The sequence below is a fragment of the Panthera leo genome, chromosome D4 (assembly GCF_018350215.1).
Source record: "Panthera leo isolate Ple1 chromosome D4, P.leo_Ple1_pat1.1, whole genome shotgun sequence".
Taxonomy (NCBI): domain Eukaryota; kingdom Metazoa; phylum Chordata; class Mammalia; order Carnivora; family Felidae; genus Panthera; species Panthera leo.
Genome location: NC_056691.1, coordinates 20,052,493 through 20,071,263, shown reverse-complemented (window position 1 = coordinate 20,071,263; position 18,771 = coordinate 20,052,493). Strand labels below are relative to the sequence as shown.

At 43.3% G+C, this 18,771-nt stretch overlaps 1 protein-coding gene across 1 annotated transcript in view; it reads left to right on the top strand.

Annotated features, from left to right (window-relative positions):
- LOC122204529 (60S ribosomal protein L36a-like) overlaps positions 1 to 15,654 on the top strand; it is a 161,365-nt gene extending 145,711 nt beyond the window's left edge. Inside the window, exon 2 of the mRNA XM_042912076.1 lies at positions 15,429 to 15,654. Within this exon, the coding sequence (XP_042768010.1) occupies positions 15,429 to 15,654 (226 nt within the window). The remainder of the gene's footprint in view (positions 1 to 15,428) is intronic.
- Positions 15,655 to 18,771: the final 3,117 nt, after the last annotated feature.

The window sequence follows — 18,771 nt, the reverse complement described above, 5'->3', positions numbered from 1 at the left end:
AAGCACTTGCCCGCAGGGTGGGCTTGAGCTGCCGTGACTTGATTTGAACTGACAAGGCACGGCAAGCTAATATCAGAGCCCTCTTTAGGCAACCCACGTGACCCTGGAGGGGAACTCAGAGAATGAGCAAGGCAGTGGATACAGACCAGCCTAGACACGGAACAGAGTCAGGTTGGGGTTGGGGCCAGGGTGGGGTGGTCAAAAGGGAGGGTGATGGCCTGAAAGAACTTGGGGTACAGAAGTGGTTGGTCACGTTACAATACAGCATTATGCTGAATCCCCTGAATAAACTCATGATCACTCAGTAAATACTAGTAACATAGATGGATAAATTTTATACAATAGGAAAGAATATCCTCTCGTTTCTTTTTTTTTTTTTAAATGCTTCTGAAATTCTATCTCCTTTCCTCTGAGAAACCATTGTGCTTACAGCTTACTGAGAAAGGTTTTTCTTGCCAAACTCTGAACATCTCAGCAACAGGTTCCCCACTCTTCATCCCACACAAAATGGAAGAAGCAGGGGCACCTGGGTGGCTCAGTTAGTTAAGCATCCAACTCAGCTTAGGCCATGATCACATGGTTTATGGATTCAAGCCCCGTGTCAGGCTCCATGCTAACAGCACAGAGCCAGCTTGGGATTCTCTACCTCTGCCCCTCCCATCCTCTCTCTCTCTCAGAATAAACTTGGAGAAGGAGAAGGAGAAGGAGAAGGAGAAGGAGAAGGAGGAGGAGGAGGAGGAGGAGGAGGAGGAGGAGGAGGAGGAGGAGGAGGAGGAGAAGAGGCAGCAGGCAGCAGCATATTTATTGACTTACTTGAATAGATGTGTATGGGTCTGTCTATGTCACAAACCACAGGGCGGTGGCCACATCTGCCTAATTTACTAACTGCAGGGACCACAAGTAAAGAAGAAGAGGCCTGGTTCAGTCAACACTCTGGTTTTGATCACTCAGGCTGTAGAGATACAGCCTGATAAATAACTTCACTTATCATTTGTGCCACCTTGTCCAAGATAACTATTTGGAACTAAATACAAATGGGATTTTTTTAATGTGAGCTTTATAAAGACCGGTCAAAGGATTTGTTAAGAAGAATTAAAATTAGGGGTGTCTGGGTGGCTCAGTCTATTAAGCGTCCAACTTCGGCTCAGGTCATGATCTTGTAGTCTGTGAGTTCGAGTCCCGTGTCAGGTTCTGGGCTGACAGCTCAGAGCCTGAAGCCTGCTTCAGATTCTGTGTCTCCCTCTCTCTCTGCCTCTCCCCTGCTCGTAGTCTCTCTCAAAAATAAACATTAACACAATTTTTTTTAAATAAATAAGAATTTAAAAAGGAATTAAAATTAAGGAAGAAACTCTACTTTGTTAAATGGTTAAGAAACTACAAATACTATATAGAGGAAACTACTAGGAAGATCCCGTATTAAAGAGTAAACCTCAACAAAATGGTTATCGCAATATCCCTCCTTTCAATACCATGCCATGATAATGGAAGACTCTGGAACTTCCTTAGGCTCTTATCCCAAGGGAGCAAAATCCATACTGTTACTTCAGAATCTTGGCCCCACCCATCATCCTTTGCTCAAAAGAACAAAATAATAACCACCCATTAACTACCCAATAGTTATGATTTGTGTTGTTCTAGGGAACATCCCCAGGGCTGTAGGGTTTTGCGTCTGGGAGAATTAACTGTTCAACCTTCTCATGTCCTTATCAATGGGGAAAACACAAGTTGGATAAAAATTTTCTGACCAGGGTGGTGATGGCACAAAGCCACCATCGTAAATTGGAAGTAAGCGGATGTGCTCATCTTACTATATCCCTTTTCTTTCTTTCCTCCCCTCCTAAGCCAAAGATCACACACCTCATGAATTGCTAACAACTGAGAGTACTGCACTAGCAGGTAGTAACAACAGTGTCATTCTGTCTTTAGTTTGTAGGTCCAAGGTGATGTTCATTGATAGCCAAGGAGTCTACATTTGAAGGCTGAAGCCAGCCTAGTTTTTGTGAAATTGACAGAAGCAGCAGTCAGGAAATATTCATGATATGGGCTCCAACAGCTTCAAAGCAAACTTCTATTGACTTTGAGGCTGAGGCCTCAGACCAGATATCAGACAGATGTCTCAGGGTCAGCACCCTCTGAGAGACAGGAAGATGTGAAAGGCCCTCCAACTTCTCAAACCTGAGCCCCTGCCTTGAGGTTGGGCAGCGGTCCCAGCCATCTGGAGTCTCAGAGATTGACTTGTAGCCCCTATGTGTTTCTTTTGACCCACAGTTTTGAAATGAGTACCAATGTGTAAATGTCAGAGTTCACCGTATCTCCGACTTTCAATGACATACCCAGGGTCTCTTGAAAATTGAGATATCAATAACACTACTACCATTATTCTCCCTGGCCACAGAAGCCACCTTGTGAAAAGGGGAAAGGGACTCCCCATATCACGACAGATACCACCACTCCTTATTAGCTCACACTGGACTGGCTCCTCTGTTCGCATTGACTACTAGCCTCCAGCAGGCACTGGACTTTGTGGCCCCTGGCTTATGAATTTCTCTGCATCAAACTCTTTGAGAGCTAAGGTCAAAGTAAAGGTTTTTAAGGGTGAAAAAAAAAACCTGTAAGACCTCTCTGCTAAAAGCCTTATCACCATCTCCTTGTCATTGGTGGGGCGACCTTTCTAATCCCATAATACTCATACCTAGCTCAGTGGGTACTCAAGAAAATTAGGTGACATTTTTATATGTATATGTTTCTTCTGCTGCTTTCAAGCATGGGACACACTGTTCCCTGCTGCAACTGTCCAAACCCAGGAATGGCAGACTCAAATGCCATCAGGGCTCAAAGAGACCACACAAAGGTGTGAAATCACTGAGCTTAAGACAACAGCAAGACATCAGCCATCTAGTGAACTGGAGTGGGCCACAGCCTAAAGTCACTGCACAGCCATAAACATGTAATTTAGAGAAAAAAGTGCTATTCTGATTGAACCAGCTAGTCTACTGTTGGATTAGACCAGCTGGCCACAAATTTGTGAAAAGTATTTCAAAAATGCAAAAGTAAAAATCTGGTTTTCAATTCAGGGTCTAAATCTGAGTTCCAAGCTTTTAGATTTGTGCATCCTGGGGGGTGCCTGGGTGGCTCAGTTGATTAAGCATCTGACTTTGGCTCAGGTCGTGATCTCACAGTTTGTGAGTTCGAGCCCCACATCGGACTCTGTGCTGACAGTTCAGAGCCCGAAGCCTGCTTTGGATTCTGTCTCCCTCTCCCTCTGCCCCTCCCCTGCTCGTGTTTGCTCTCTCTCCCAAAAATAAATAAAACATTAAAAAATTAAAAATAAATTTGTGCATCCTAATCAGTTCTGCTTAGCATGAGCCCTTTTATATATATGTACATGTATTTGTTTATAAATTATGTTCATTTATCACTGCACTAATGAATTTTGAACATTCATAACATCTAGTATAAGGAAACCAAATGCGATGATGAGGCCACACCCCTTCCCAGGGGCAACCTTGGTCCACGACTGGTCACTTACAGCAGTATGAAGGGCCAGAGTCCTCGCAATAAGTTGGAATAACTCTTGAGTCTTTTCTAATTTCGGAGCTCCCTGTGGGTTAGTGGAGGTGTTTGCTGGGACTGAAGCATAACCCAGCTTTTCCCCCTTGTCCTCCCCAAACCCTTCTTCCTTCACCTCCTCTACAGGAGTTAATCCTGAGAGCACTACCTAATACATTCGCTGTATGTTAAACTCCATCTCAAAATATACTTCCTAGAACTAGATGGCATAAAGAGGCCTGACATTTTGTTCTCCCACCACCGTGGGGTACTCTACAAACCCCCTGGGTTATTCTCATCCCATTTTGGAGAAGAATGCTCAAAGCCAGTGCTGCCCGAGAGAACATTCTGGAATGATGGAAATGTTTAATATGGCAGCTACTAGTCACACATGGCCATGGAGTATTTGAATGTGACTTGTACAACTGAGGCAGTGAACTTAATTAAATAGCTACATGAGACTAGAAGCAACCAGTGCAGGTATGAGCTATTTGTAACCCAAGTGAGCAGATAGAAGGGGTCCAGAATGGTTATTTCTGTTTTCATTGAGAAAGTTAGTGTGCAGCAATAAAGAAAATACATATGCAAGGAGCCATTTAATTTAATCACTGTAACTTGTTGTTGCTGTTTTAAATCACTTCATCCTCTTGTCAAAGGAAATATTCAGTAGCATTGCCACACCACTTCTTTGAGCTGTCACAGTGAGTTAGCCAGGGCAGGTGCTCAAGGGGCCGACACAAGGCCTGCCATCTGCTGCTGTTTGACCAGCTCAGTCCTGATTTAAGTGAACGTCTGCCAGTTTTCTTCCCAGGAACACTAAGCCTCCGTTTATAACATCTGACCAGGGGTCCCGGGGGGTTCAGTCGGTTAAGCGTCCAACTTCGGCTCAGGTCATGACCACACAGTTCTTAAGTTCGAGCCCCTCATCAGGTTTTGAACGGACAGTGTGGAGCCTACTTGGGATTCTATCTACCCCTCCCCCACTGATGCACACTCATGCCCTCTCTCAAATTGACTAAAACTTCAAAAAAAAAAAAAAAACCATTAAAATAAGTAAATAAATAAAACATCTGACCAAAAATCAGCAGCTCCCACCCCGGAAAAATGCTACTGCTCACCCCCAGCAAAATCGCCCAGTTCATCAGCAACTATGTGAGAATTGGGTAGGCTGCTGAAAACCTATCTGGAAATAAGGGGAGACCTCCACACCCGTAGAATCCAAATCAAACTGCCTGATGACTTTAATGAAGGACATCTCTAGGCCAGGTGTGCCCAGAGCAAACAGTTTCATTTCTAGGAGAAACACTTCTTCCCTCTCTACACAGCCCCTCCCTGGTGTCTGAAACAGTTTCCCGGGCTGTGATTATCAGAAGCAAATGGCAGATCTGCTTAGGCCTGGGAGACAACAGATACCATCGTGCCCTGGGAGCCGGTAGAGTGGTTAGAGGTGTTAATGCATTATCTACTCCTCTGGAGAAAGGTTAAAGTTTGGGCTTGAATCACTTGTGATTCACTAGTGAAAATGAGGTCGGTGGCCTGGATAACGCCCCTTGTGGACATTTATCCACAGTAGAGAAACTTCACCCAGCTGGTGGTCTCAGCTCATCAAAGCAGAGAGACCAGAGAAAAACGGGGAGTTAGACACCCCAGAGAGCCTTAGAAATGGAACACCAACTTGCTTTCTCTCAAAATGGCAATTAGGCTACGCGTGAGAAAAAACGTGTCTTGGAGGGAGTGAGCTAGCCATAAGCTTTGTACTTTCCCTTCTCAAAAAGGCCTTGCCACTGGTGTGTCAGTGCCTCCTTGCAGGATGACCCTCAGTCTGTGACGCTCTCAGTCCTTCACTCTTGGGCCACCATTACCTTGGCTACCCAAAATTCAGCTCCTCTGAGACTTTACTCAACAAACAGTCCTTGTGTGCCCTCTGTGTGCCCTCGTCCAACAAACGTTTCTCAGACAAAGCTGTGCAGAAGAGAGACGCAGTCTCTGCCCTGGTGGTGATGATAATCCGGCAGGGGAGATAGACATTAAACCAAAAGTACTGTTAAGGAGAAGGAAGAGAGGAGGCAGCAAAGAGAGGGAGGTTTAGGAAAGGACTGAGTGAGTCCAGGGATTCAAGGAAGCTTGTTCAGGGAAGAGATTTTTTTTTTTTTTTTTTTTTAAATATTTGAGAGAGACAGAGAGCAAGCGGGGGAGAGGCAGCGAGAAGAAGACAGAATCCGAAGCAGGCTCCAGGCTCTGAGCTGCGAGCTGTCAGCACAGAGCCTGACGCGGGACTCGAACTCACAAGCAGTGAGATCACAACCTGAGCCACCGTTGGACGCGTGCCTAGGAAAGAGATTTTTATGTAGCTGCTCACGCAGCCCCTTCCTCTAATCTGAAGTTCAGTCCACCTCAGTGTTGATCAGTATCCTATGCAAACTCTCACAACACTTGCTGCTGTATCAGATCTCCCGGTGCCATGACTGTCTCCCCTTTTCTGCACTGTAACTGCATTTATACATGTGGTTGTTAAATGGCTGTCCACAAACATTCCATTGCTCCTTCCTTCCAGGGCACATTTTAAGATTGGACTTTCACTCTCCTGTAAGAATAGTCTTTTGCCTTGCTTCAGCCAATAATATGTGAGCCAAACATGGCATATGTCCCCTGGGGCAGAAGCTTTAAAAATCAGTGTGCAAGTGACAGGGGTCCTTTCCCCCATCAGAGAGACCCTGTGGAGGTCACACCAGGAGACTAAGTCCCTGAGCCTGGGAGCCCATTGGTTCACACCCTTGGGAGCTTCCTCAGAGAAAATTCGAAACTGGCCCTCTGTACACAAAGGGCAAGGAGAGACCAAAGAAAGAGGCCGGTGACTCCTATTGGTAGGTGGCACTTTTAACGAGCATATGTTACACATGTAGCTGGTCACAGGCGACCACAAGACAAGTGGATCTAGGCAGCAGTCCCGCGGGATCTTCAGACTTCATACAGAGCTCTCAGCTGAATTCAGTCGTGTACGCTATCCAAGTGGTCTCAACGCCACCTTACTCTCTCAAGGCTCCTTTGAAATACCTGCCCGTATGGGAATAGTAGGTAGAAAGCACATCACGTGGACGGGGGAGGGAGTAAGAAGCCTCTGCTTGCAGCTCAACCAGTCACAGCTCAACCAGTGATCACAACCTCTCAATTTCCTCTTCCAACAGAGCCCCCCTGCTTCCTTTATCAGATGTGGAGTATGAACACGAAATAAATGTGGGTTGCATTAAAACACTGAGATTTGGAGGGTTATTACTGCTCCATAACTTAGTCTAGTTGACCGTTATAGTATATTAGTTCCCCGGTGGACTGTGAGCTCCTGAAAAACAAGAGCTGCTTATATATTTTTGTATCTTCGGGGCCTAGCACATGGTACGTGCTCAGTAAATTTTTACCAAAGTAACACATAAAGGTGCTTAAAATTTTCTTAATCAAGTTAATGGCAACTCCGTTTAGAGGTTATTTTTAAAAACAATGAAATGATCATAAAATTGATCGCTGCAGACCGCCAAGATGGGAAATGATCATTGTAGAATCAATGGAAGCAACATCACTGAACGGGACACAGATCACGTAGCACACAATATACAATAATGTTTATGAAAATAGCCCAGTTATTTGCTTAAAGTGAGGATTTGTGTCTAATACAAATAAGAGCAAAGTGAAAAGAGTTTAATAACATCCTGGATCCCATCCATGATTTTTGTAACTGCATCTATCAAACTGACACTAGGGGGGAATTAGCTTCATACTCACAAACCAAAGAGAAAGGATCAGTATTAGGAAAAAGTACCAATTCCCCAAGGGTTTTAAATTTGGAACCTACTCAATTACCTCCCCTTGAAAAACTATATACATTTTTTTTAAAGCAGTTCTCAAGCTCCTGAGTCATTCCATTTATAATACTTGATCTTCAATTCCTTTTTTCATTGTATCTTTCACGGAATACATTTCCAATGTCCAGCTTAATTCCCTGTCTACACCCATGGGTATCCAAGGCCATGAATTTTAGGGTTGGAACATATGTGAAGTAATAATGTAGCACTATAATCCCCCAAATAATTAAGGAACAAATATTTGTTCCTCCTTGTACCTTGTATCACCCACTAATTTGGAAATAGATCCTTTGCTGAGAAGATAAAAGCAGAACCTCCGTAAGTTTAGGAAGATATGTCCTTTTCCAGACTAGCTCTATGAAAAGTCATGATGAATGATATTACCCTTTAGTGTAGCTTCAAGTCACATATCATTGAGGAATATGAATCACTGTGAATTCTAATTAAAAGGTTATTATTCAAGCCAGGGCTAAAGGTAGGCTAATTGCTATAACAAACAGATCTAAACCTGTGATGTTCGAGACAACAGAAATTTCTTCCTTGCTCACTTAACAGTGCTAGATGGGTGTTGAGGCATTTTCAGAATGCAGTAATCACTGCACTTGGTCTTTCCAAAGTTCCTTCTATCACCTCATTGGCCTCTAGCCCGATCCACATCCAGCCAGTGGGAGGGCAAAATCACAGAGTAGCATGCTTGGATTTTAATGGGACAAGCCCAGAAGGAACACACACCCCTTCCACTACTATTATTGTGGAAACAATAAGATGATCAACCCAATCATCTTATCTAATGCAAGGGAGGCTGCCTAGGAGAAAGAACCAATGGACTTGGGGGACATCTAGCAATCTCTGCCAGAACTCAACTTCAGGTTGATTAAGCAAATACCAAGTGAGATGTGAGAAAACAGAAGAGACAGAGATAGGACTGAATCAGTTGCTCCGTTGCTCATTCAATTGGTATATTCTAGCTACATCATCAGTGATACAGAATGTTGTTGTATCATGCAGGTTGGCTCATTTACCATTTTCCTTCCCATGATGCATCACTATGAGGTGAGCAAGACAGTGTAACAGGTAGGGATTATAGAACAGTTAGTCAAGAAGTTCTCTGAGTGTGGTCTACAGACATCTAGGGGTCCCTAAGGTCCTTTCAGGGGGACTAAAGGAGTCATGAACATTTTTATAATACTAGAATGTTATTTGCCTTGTTTTATTATGTTGACCTTTGTACTGATGGTACAAAATCAATGGTAGTTAAATGGCTGACTTCTGGCGTAAGTCAACGTATGCGCTCACATTAAAAGGCGGGTAAGGGAGAATGCAGGGCATGTAGAGTAGGTTCACTTAATCCTTGATGAAATAGTAAAAATTATTATTTTCACTACATCTCAAATCCTGAGTACACATCTTTTTGATATTCTGTGTGACGAAATGGGAAATATAAAGTACATCTGCTGCCACGCTTGTCTCAAACAAAAGCACATGTGCAACTGTTTGAATATCACCAGCTACTTTTTTCATGAAACATCTTTACTTGAAAGAATGGTTGACAGTCATACGATGATTATTTAAACTTGGCTACTGGCAAACATTTTCTTGAAAATGAACGAAGGAGGGGCACCTGGGTGGCTCAGTCAGTTAAGCATCCAACTTTGGCTCAGGTCACGGTCTTGTAGTCTGTGAGTTCAAGCCCCGGGTCGGGCTCTGTGCTGACAGCTCAGAGCCTGGAGCCTGCTTCGGATTCTGTGTCTCCCTCTCTCTCTGCCCCTTCCCCCACACTCTCTTTCTCTCTCCAAAAAGTAAATAAACATTTAAAAAAATTTTTTTTGAAAATGAATGAAGGAGGCCTGTCACTTCAGGTAAAAACAAATGACAGTATTTATTGCCAATGAAAAATTTGAGCTTTCAAGTGAAAATTAGAATTTGGAAAAACTTGTATGCACCACTATGAGCTTAACAGCTTCCAACTCTTAGATATTTCTGATATCAGGGAGGATATAAATAAAGGTGATTCTTTTTATATGATACACTGTGCCAATATCTGGAAGATCTCTTAACTCAGTAAACCAAATGAACAAATATTTCAAAATCAAGCATGGGAGAAAGATTTCTTGGGGCATCTGCATGGCTCATTCTGTTGAGTGTCAGACTCTTGATTTCACCTCAGGTCATGATCCCAGGGTCGTGGGACTGAGCCCCAAGATGAGCTCTGTGCTGAGTGTGGAGCCTGTTTAAGATTCATATTCTCTCTCTCTCTCTCTCTCTCTCTCTCCCCCTCCTTCCCTCCCTCTTCCTTGGCCACTCCCTCCCACCCACATGCTCTCTACAATAAAATGAAAAAAAGATTTTTAATTAACAAAAAAAAAAAAAAAAAAGATTTCCTAAAAGCAGAAGTCAGACTAATCAATTTTAATGTAACTGAATAAGAAAAGTTCATTAATATCTCAGATTCCACATAACTTTAAAGACTTTAACCATTTTTCAAGTTTTGGTATCGAATCCAAAAATCATATCCATAATTACCTGAAATGCCATTAAAATGTTTCTCCTTCCTTTCCAACTACATATCTGTGTGAGGCCTACTTCTCTTCATCTATTTCAACAAGAATAACATATTGCAACAGATTGAATGCAGAAGCAGATAGGAAAGAGATGTGCAAAGAGGTAAAATGATGCCACCCTTCTCATCTATTACAGTGTTTTCAGTTACTATTAGAAGATTCAAGAACTGCAAATTCTAAGACAAACCTGACTCCAGGGGCGCCTGGATGGCTCAATCGGTTAAGATTCCAACTCTTGGTTTTGGCTCAGGTCATGATCTCACTGTTCATGAGACCAAACCCCACAGTGGGCTCCATGCTGACAGTACAGAGCCTGCTTGGGAGTCTCTCCCTCTCTCTCTCTCTCTCTCTCTCTGCCCCTCCCCCACATTCACTCACACACACTTCCAAAATAAATCTTTCAAAATAAATAAACTTAAAAAAGAAAAAAATGAAAAGAAAACACACTCCAAGGCTTTTACATCAGAAGCTATGGACTATCTATCTTAGTTCACATCTCAGGGCCAAGAGCACACACAACAGTTTTTCCCAAACCATAGCACTGAACCAATTGGTGTGGGCCAGCTTGCCATCTACCTGACTATTTGGTCTACGGGGATGTCATGAGTGACTGCTAAACTTCAGATGTGTTATGCCCATGATATTCCCATGATCTAGAAGCTTCCTATCCTCTATTAAGAGGCTCTCTTCAATTAGCCTGAAATGACCAGCTCTCGAGGACCCAAACTGGCTCAGTGAAGTAGTAAGTTTCTCCTCTAAATAATCACAAATCATCTGCTTATACTTTGTTCTTATAATGGGAGAAATAACTCCGTAAAACTCATCAGCCCAGGCTTTTTAACTAATCTGAAAAATTAACAGCATTTACTGTATTCAGTTAATCAGTCCGATTTCTTAAGCATCCACTCAGAGTGCGGCACCGTGCTTAGCAACGGACTTGTTCAACAACATGGTTAGGGCACCTGGGGGGCTCAGTCAGTTAAGCGTCCAACTTCGGCTCAGGTCATGATCTCGGGGTTCATGAATGCAGAGCCGGCTCTGTGCTGACAGCTCAGAGTCTGGACCCTGCTTCCGATTCTGTGTCTCCCTCTCTCTCTGCCCCTCCCCTGCTTGCGCTCACTGGCACGCGTTCTCTCTCAAATAAATAAACATTAAGAAAAATTTTTAATGCACATGGTTATAACTACAGTGTTAGAGTTTACTTGATTATGGTGCTCTCTCAGACTGGACCTGAGAGAGGAAAAAATAGGCAATAAGCATGGAAATGATATGGCATATAAACACACAAGCTAATAGGTACAAGTTTAATGTTCTGGAAGCACATTTTAAAAGCCCCAGCTGGTCTTGTAGAAAGATAAAATGGAAAGAGTCATCATGGAGGGCTTCCTAGAAGAAGAAGACTTTTAGTCAAGACCCCAAGGATTGAATGAGAAATCAACCAAGCAAAAAGAGAAGGAAACAGTATTTGAGGCAGAAGGCACTGCTGTTAATGTCTCCTCTCCCTCCAACCATGACCTAAAGTTCTCCCCCAATTCATAGCAAAAATCCAAGAGATATTTTTCATCATCATGTCCCCTGGCCCTCTTTCTTGAAACCCTGACTTGTTAGCTTCTGTAACATCACAACACACTACTAGTCTTCTGAAACTGACTTTCCATGGTTTATAATCTCATCCTCTCCTCCTCCATCAAATCTTGACTTTCCCGAAGGCTTGATCCTGAGCCCTCATACCCTGTGTTCTCTTCAAAATTAATTGCATCAGTGTCTACAGTTTCAGTTACGACTTATGCAAGGGTCTTACCAGTGTAGGTCTCCAGCCTCGACCTCTCCTCTGTGTGGTAGAACAGTGCCCCTTCCTGCCCACATTACCTCTCTACCTGCACGACTCCTCAGACCCTGTCCAACACCAAAGTCATGAATGCTCTCTGATCTTCTTCCAGGATCTCCTCTCCAGAGACTGTCTCCACCGCCACTCCACCCAGCCCAACACCTGGGAGTTTCCTTCCACATGCCCTTCTTTCTCATGCCTCCTGTCTAATCCACCACCAAGTCCTGTTGACTGCACCCCCAAATCTCTCTCAAAACAACTGACTAGTCTGATATCTTCCACAACCACCCTAATCCCAACAAGGGCATCAGTTGCCTGGTTAACTCTAACTACCCACAAATGCCTGATTCTCATTCTTTCAGCCTCCCTCTCCCAATTCACTCTATAGACACAATGATCCATAAGAGAGTTGGCCCTGCTGACCCTACTGAAAATGGTATAGTGACTCTCAACCATTTATTGTACTAAGACAAACATTCCTTGTACTAAGACAAACATGATCAGAGTCACCCCTGGCTCTCAGCCTCACCCCTGCCCACTCCAGCCACACAGACTTCCTTCCAATTCATCACCACTATGGGGATTCCTTGCTGAATGGAGCTTTGCAAATCTTGTTCCGCATGTTGGGAATACCCTTCCTTCCCCTTCTTCCCCTAGTTAATGCCTCTTCATCATCGTCATCCCTTTACCAGGGAAGATTTCGATCTGGTAGACAAGGTCACAAGTGCTCATTGCACCATTCTTCTCCTTATCCCTGTTACAATGTTATAGTGTATTTGATTATTTGATAATTATTTGATTAATCACCATCTCTCCTTACAAAGACCATGACTTCCTGTTTCTATCCTCCTTTATCTCTTCCAGTGCCTAACCAGAGCCAGGTTTAATGAAGACATTTTTTGAGTAAGTTAATGTAGCATGTGCCAAGGCTCAGAAGGAACAGCGCATGCCTGAGGCTGGAAAGATTTCAGTAAGGCAGGACCTTCCGGGGAAGGAAGGGGATTGCAGAGGAAGAGGATGGGTAGAGTCGAGCCTGGAGAGGCTGCAGAGGGGCAGGGCAGACAGCCGTAATAAATGCAAAATGCAAAGTCCCTACAGCAGTCTTGATGAGACAGTGACATGATCAAATCTACATCACTTTGGTTCCTACACAGGACTGCACTGGAAAAAGCAACTCTAGGGACAGAGAGGAATTCAGCTCTTCTGTCTTCTGGGTGGTGATAACTAACTGGAAAATAAAGACTAAGAGTGGAGGAAGAGTGGAGACACCTGGATTAATTTGAAAAACAGAAAATGAGGAGGACTCAACAAGACCAGGATGCCCCTTCTCTTCTAAATGATCCCACCATCACCTACAATTTTCAACATGCTGGACTGTCTCTTCTGTCCCCGGAAATTTGAATTCACTGAAAGCAGCCAGCTTTGTCATCTCATACTTCCCTTTGACCATGTGGGTCTTTGTAGATCATGATCCCTGACAGAGATCACAGAAGCAAGGTTCTGGTAATTCCGCTAGCTCCCCACCATGTGTCAACATTTTGCCACCTGCACAAATCATTATTTTAATCATAGCTGTTTCAAGTCCTTTTAATTTTTTAATTGTCTATTGCATTCTTCAAATGTCTGAACTCATTGTTCATGGCGTTCTTAAGGGTATGTGTTATTACAAATAGACAGTTTATTACAAATATCAACTCTTTTAAATCCATCTGATTAAAATTTCACCTTTCATCTAACTTTTTTTTTCTCACACCAGAGCCCAACAGAGTACCCTTCATTCAGTCTTTAACCACTGAGTTAGCATCTGTTTTGTGCTAGACGTTTTGGGGTTTTTTCAACTTTATTTATTTATTTTGAGACAGAGTGTGTGTGAGAGGAGGAGGGCAGAGGGAGAGGAAGAGAGAGAATCCCTAGCAGGCTCTCCACAGACAGCCCCGATACGGAGCTCGATCTCAAGAACGGTGAGATCATGACATAAGCCAAAATCAAGAGTTGGAAGCCTAAGCAGCTGAACCACCCAGGTGTCCCTAGACATTTTCTAGTCACTGCAGATAAGGTGGCAAATAATAGATGGCTTCTAACCTCAGTGAGTCATAGACTAGTAGAAACGGTAGATATATAAGGAGACACATTTAAGTGTTGCCTAATACATACACTCATTTTCTATAAACACACATTTCAGAAGTCCTATGAACACTCTTAGGGACATGGGGAATGTTGCATATAAGAAGGACTCATTTAAGACTTGTGATCTGAATCTTAAAAGATGAGTAAAGTTTGGGGCACCTGGGAGGCTCAGTTGGTTGAGGGTCCAATGTCGGCTTGGGTCATGATCTCTCTATTGGTGGCTTTGAGCCCCACATCAGGCTCCGTGCTGAAAGCTCAGAGCCTGAAGCCTGCTTCACATTCTGTCTCCCCTTCTCTCTATGGCTCGCATTCTCTCTTAAAAATAAACAAACATTTAAAGACAATTGTTTTAAGATGAGTAAAGTTTGACACACAAAGAATGTGTGAAAGACATAGAAGTGAGAACAGCACATGCAAATTCATGGGATATTACAATAAAGTGACATGATTAGATTTGCTTTTTTAGGAAAACAGCTCCATCAGCCACATCGGCTTCCTTAGCTACCTTTCACTTTGCATCCTCTTTGGTTATCGGTAAGGATTACGCTGTGAATTTCTTTTAGCATATCTCTCTGTGGTGTCTTCCCTTTTAGAAAAGAACTAGAGAAACACAAGATAATAGCATATCTCACACCAGTTTCACTACACCAACCAGAGAGACTTCTGTGGCCTTTCACAGATATGTCCTGAGCTAATCGACTTAGGCACTGGGTTGAGCCTGTAAATCCAGCAACACGTCTTCATTTCTGAAAAAGACTGCTCTTTGCTTATCAATTCCTAAAATTACTTCAGGAAACATTATAGCCATTCAAAAGACTCAAATATACTAACGTAAAGAACACATCCACAGGTATCATATACACCATTAGGCGAAAATGATCTTTTATTTTCGTAACTATTTAATTACAAGCAAAATCCTGTGTTTCTCCTCAATCTTCTTGTCTGTCTAGAAGAACAAAAAAAAAAAAAAAAAAAGGCCCTGTGAGAGGTAACCATGACTTCTGCCTTCAGTGGGAATCTGGACCTCTCCACTCTGGCTAATTGAATGTCTGTGTTTCATTCTTGCGTGACCATGGACTTCTAGAGTCCCCACTGTGGATCTCTGGATATTTGTCGGCATTTCCCCTATATATCCCCAAACTTCTGCCGCAGAGAAATACCCCACACATAGCTACATTGTTCTGTCTTCAAACACCGGGTGAACTCTCAGTTCTCTCATCTCCAAGAAACACATACCTGACCCCCAGGATCAGAAACCAAAGATGTCTTAAAGAACATAGGGAGAAAAAATGCACCTTAATGAGACCAGCAGCTCATCAGCAACCGTCTCCTGGGAAACCCACAAATACACTCCTACCCAATCATAAGTCTTATTTGCCGTGATAGAAAAAAAAAAAAATACAAAGAACTAAAATAGGGAAAGGGTCAACAGCAGTTTTCTGCCTCTGCCAGAAAAAAGACAGGTTTTCCAAAGCTTCAAATGATGCCTGTTGAAACTGTCATTCCCAGATTACAGCTGGCAGGACCGGGAGCACCACGGAACCGACAGAAAATCAGTAAGCTTGCACCCATCCGGATCCCTGGGCATAACACGCCGCCTGTCAGCAGGCATCCTTGCCCACAGAGGAGAGCCTCCGGGTGGCTGCAGCTCACACACCGCCTGACAGCACCCTCTCCAGAGGCCCGGGATTATTACAGCCTGCCCTTCTGCCGGCGCGGAATTAACTTGTTCTGACTGTGTGACAGTTCTGACGACTACACAGTTTGAGGCAAGGAGCCGGGTCACATGCTGCTACATGCATGGGCTGTCACTAACTGTGCCACTAAAACCAGACAAACCCTTGTCAAGGGAGATAAACTCCTCTGGAGACAGAGGTAAGTGACTCAACTGCTGGCCTGCTTGTGAGGGTTTTGTTCAGTTCAAGGACAGTATCAGCTGACAGAAGGACTTGATGTTTCAGGGAGACACAATCAACACTGGCAAGAGGAAGGAGGCGGAGAGGCAGAAAGAGAAAAACACACGCAGACAAACGCAAGGAGGCCGAAGGAGGCAGGCTGCCAGGAGGTGGCAAAAGACGACACATCCCCACTACGGAAAATCAATGGTCTAATCAAATCACGCCTGTTTCGCAGTCACGAAACCTCCAGCAGGAAACTAAAGCAATCAACCTTGGTTTCACTAAGTACAGTCTCCACTGCGTGCGTGACACCCACCGCCCAAGGGATCACAAAGGCTGCGAAAACCTGACAGGCGACTCCTAAACTTTAGCTGTTGGATAAGACCCACCGTCATAGAGACACAGAATGTGGTACACACAACCACAGCTCTTGCCCCAGGTCTCCATGCCCAGTGGGAATCTGAGGACCCAGAATCTACCCCTAAGAGAGAGAAAAGAAATACAGCAGGGAGAAAGCACAGAGAAGGTACTCCATCGTGATGCCCTCCTTGGGCTGCCGAAGGTCAGGATTCCAGCTATTCTTCCCTGTCTTCTCAGCGGTGCCCGAGGCAAGGTCCTCCTGGTTGCCAGCTAGGCATCAGCCACCCTGCTTGTCATTTTATCACAGCGGTGTGCTCCTTAACTCGCTTGCTGCTAGCAGTCTGCAGACTGAGGACCTTGACAATGTGGCTTATTCTACCATCTCCTCCATCCCCTACCCAACCCCAACAAACCCAAGTAAGTGACAGTAACAACCAGAACAGCCATCCCGCGAGGAATGGGCTTTGGAGCCGTAAATACTTACTTAGACCTAGGACATGTATTTGTTGTGCGAATTCAGCCTGTTTCATTGGACTTTCCATTTCCTTCATTGCAAGGACTGACATATAAAAGGAAAAGCCATTATGACATGGAAGTGTCCAGCATGGTGTCTGGTATTTGGTAGATATGAATGTTGGTTTGTTTTAATCCTCCGGAAGCAACATTGAATACCTAATTAAGGGTAAATTTCAGTGTAATGTCTCTAAAATCCTTAGTCAGTACTGTAGTTCTTTTTATTTGTGGATTCCATATTTACAAATTCACCTACTCACTCAAATTTGTCATCAACAAATCAAGGCTTGTGGCACTTCTGTGGTTATCCACAGATGTACGCAGAGTGGAGAAAAATTGGAGTCACCCAGTGCACACATTCCCAGCTGAGCTGAACAAGGTGACACCCTACCTTCTTGTTTCAGCTCTAAGACTATAAACAAGTGTTCTTTTCACTGTCTATTTGGTGTAATCTCTTTCACATTTTTGTGGGGTTTTTTGTTCTTTTTTTTATAATTTCATTGCTTAAAATGGTCCCCAGGTAAAAGACAGTCTTTTCCACAAATGGTTCTGGGAAAACTGGACAGCAACACGCCAAAGAATAAAACTGGACCACGTTCTTACACAAGAATTACCTCACAAGAATTAACTCCCAATGAATAAAGGACTTAAATATAAGACCAGAAACCATAAAATTCCTAGAAGGAAACATAAGTTACCGGACGCTGATGTGAGTAGTAATTTTTTCGATCTGTCTTCTGAGGCAAGGGCAGCAAAAGCAAAAATAAACAAATGAGACTAAAACTAAAAAGCTTTTGCATAGCAAAGGAAACCATCAACAAAACGAAAAGGCAACCTTCTAAATGGGAGAAGATATTTGCAGATGATATAACTGATAAGGAGTTAATATCCAAAATACATAAAGAGCTCACACAACTCAATAGCAAACAGGCAAAGCAATTAAAAAATGAGCAGAGGAGTGTGCCTGGGTAGCTCAGTCATTTGAGCATCCAACTCTTGATTTCCTCTCAGGTCATGATCTCATGGTCGTTAGATGGAACCCCACATCAGGCTCCACACTGGGTGTAGAGCCCATTTAAGATTCTCTCACCCTCTCTCTGCCCCTCCCCTGTGCATGCACACTCTCTAGAGAAGAGAAGAGAAGAGAAAATAAAAGAAGAAGAGAAAGAAGAGAAGCAGAGGACCTGAATCAACAATTCTCCAAAGAAGACATACAGCTGGTGGACACATGAAAAAATACTCAGAATTACTAATCATGAGGGAAATATGCTGAAATCACAATGAGGTATCACCTTTCTTGTCAGAAAGGCTATTATCAAAAAGATAATAAAAAGTTGGCAAGGATGTAGAGAGAAGGGAACCGTGCTTATGCAATGTGGGTGAAAATGCAAAATGATGCAGCCACTATGGAAACCCATGTGGAAAGTCCTCAGCAAATTAAAAATTCAACTATCATACTACCCAGCAATTCCGTGTCTGGATATTTATCCAAGGAAAAGGAAAATACTAATTCAAAAAGATATACATGCCCCTATGTTCACTGCAGCATTTACAATAACCAAGGTAAGAGGGGCGCCTGGGTGGCGCAGTCGGTTAAGCGTCCGACTTCAGCCAGGTCACGATCTCGCGGTCCGTGAGTTCGAGCCCCGCGTCAGGCTCTGGGCTGATGGCTCGGAGCCTGGAGCCTGTTTCCGATTCTGTGTCTCCCTCTCTCTCTGCCCCTCCCCCGTTCATGCTCTGTCTCTCTCTGTCCCAAAAATAAATAAAAAAATGTTGAAAAAAAAAAATTTAAAAAAAACAATAACCAAGGTAAGAAAGCAATCTGTCCATCCACAGATGAATGAATAATGAACGTGTGGAATATATGTTCTACAGATATTGTATATACAATGGAATATTACTCAGTCATTAAAAAAGAAGAAAATCTTGCTATCTGCAACAATATCTAGGGATCTAGGGGGGATTGTGCTGAGCGAAATAAGTGAGAGGAAAGCAAATACAGTATGATTTCACTTCTGTATGGAATCTAAAAACAAAAAAAAACAAAACAAAACAAAACAAACTCAGATACAGACGATCTG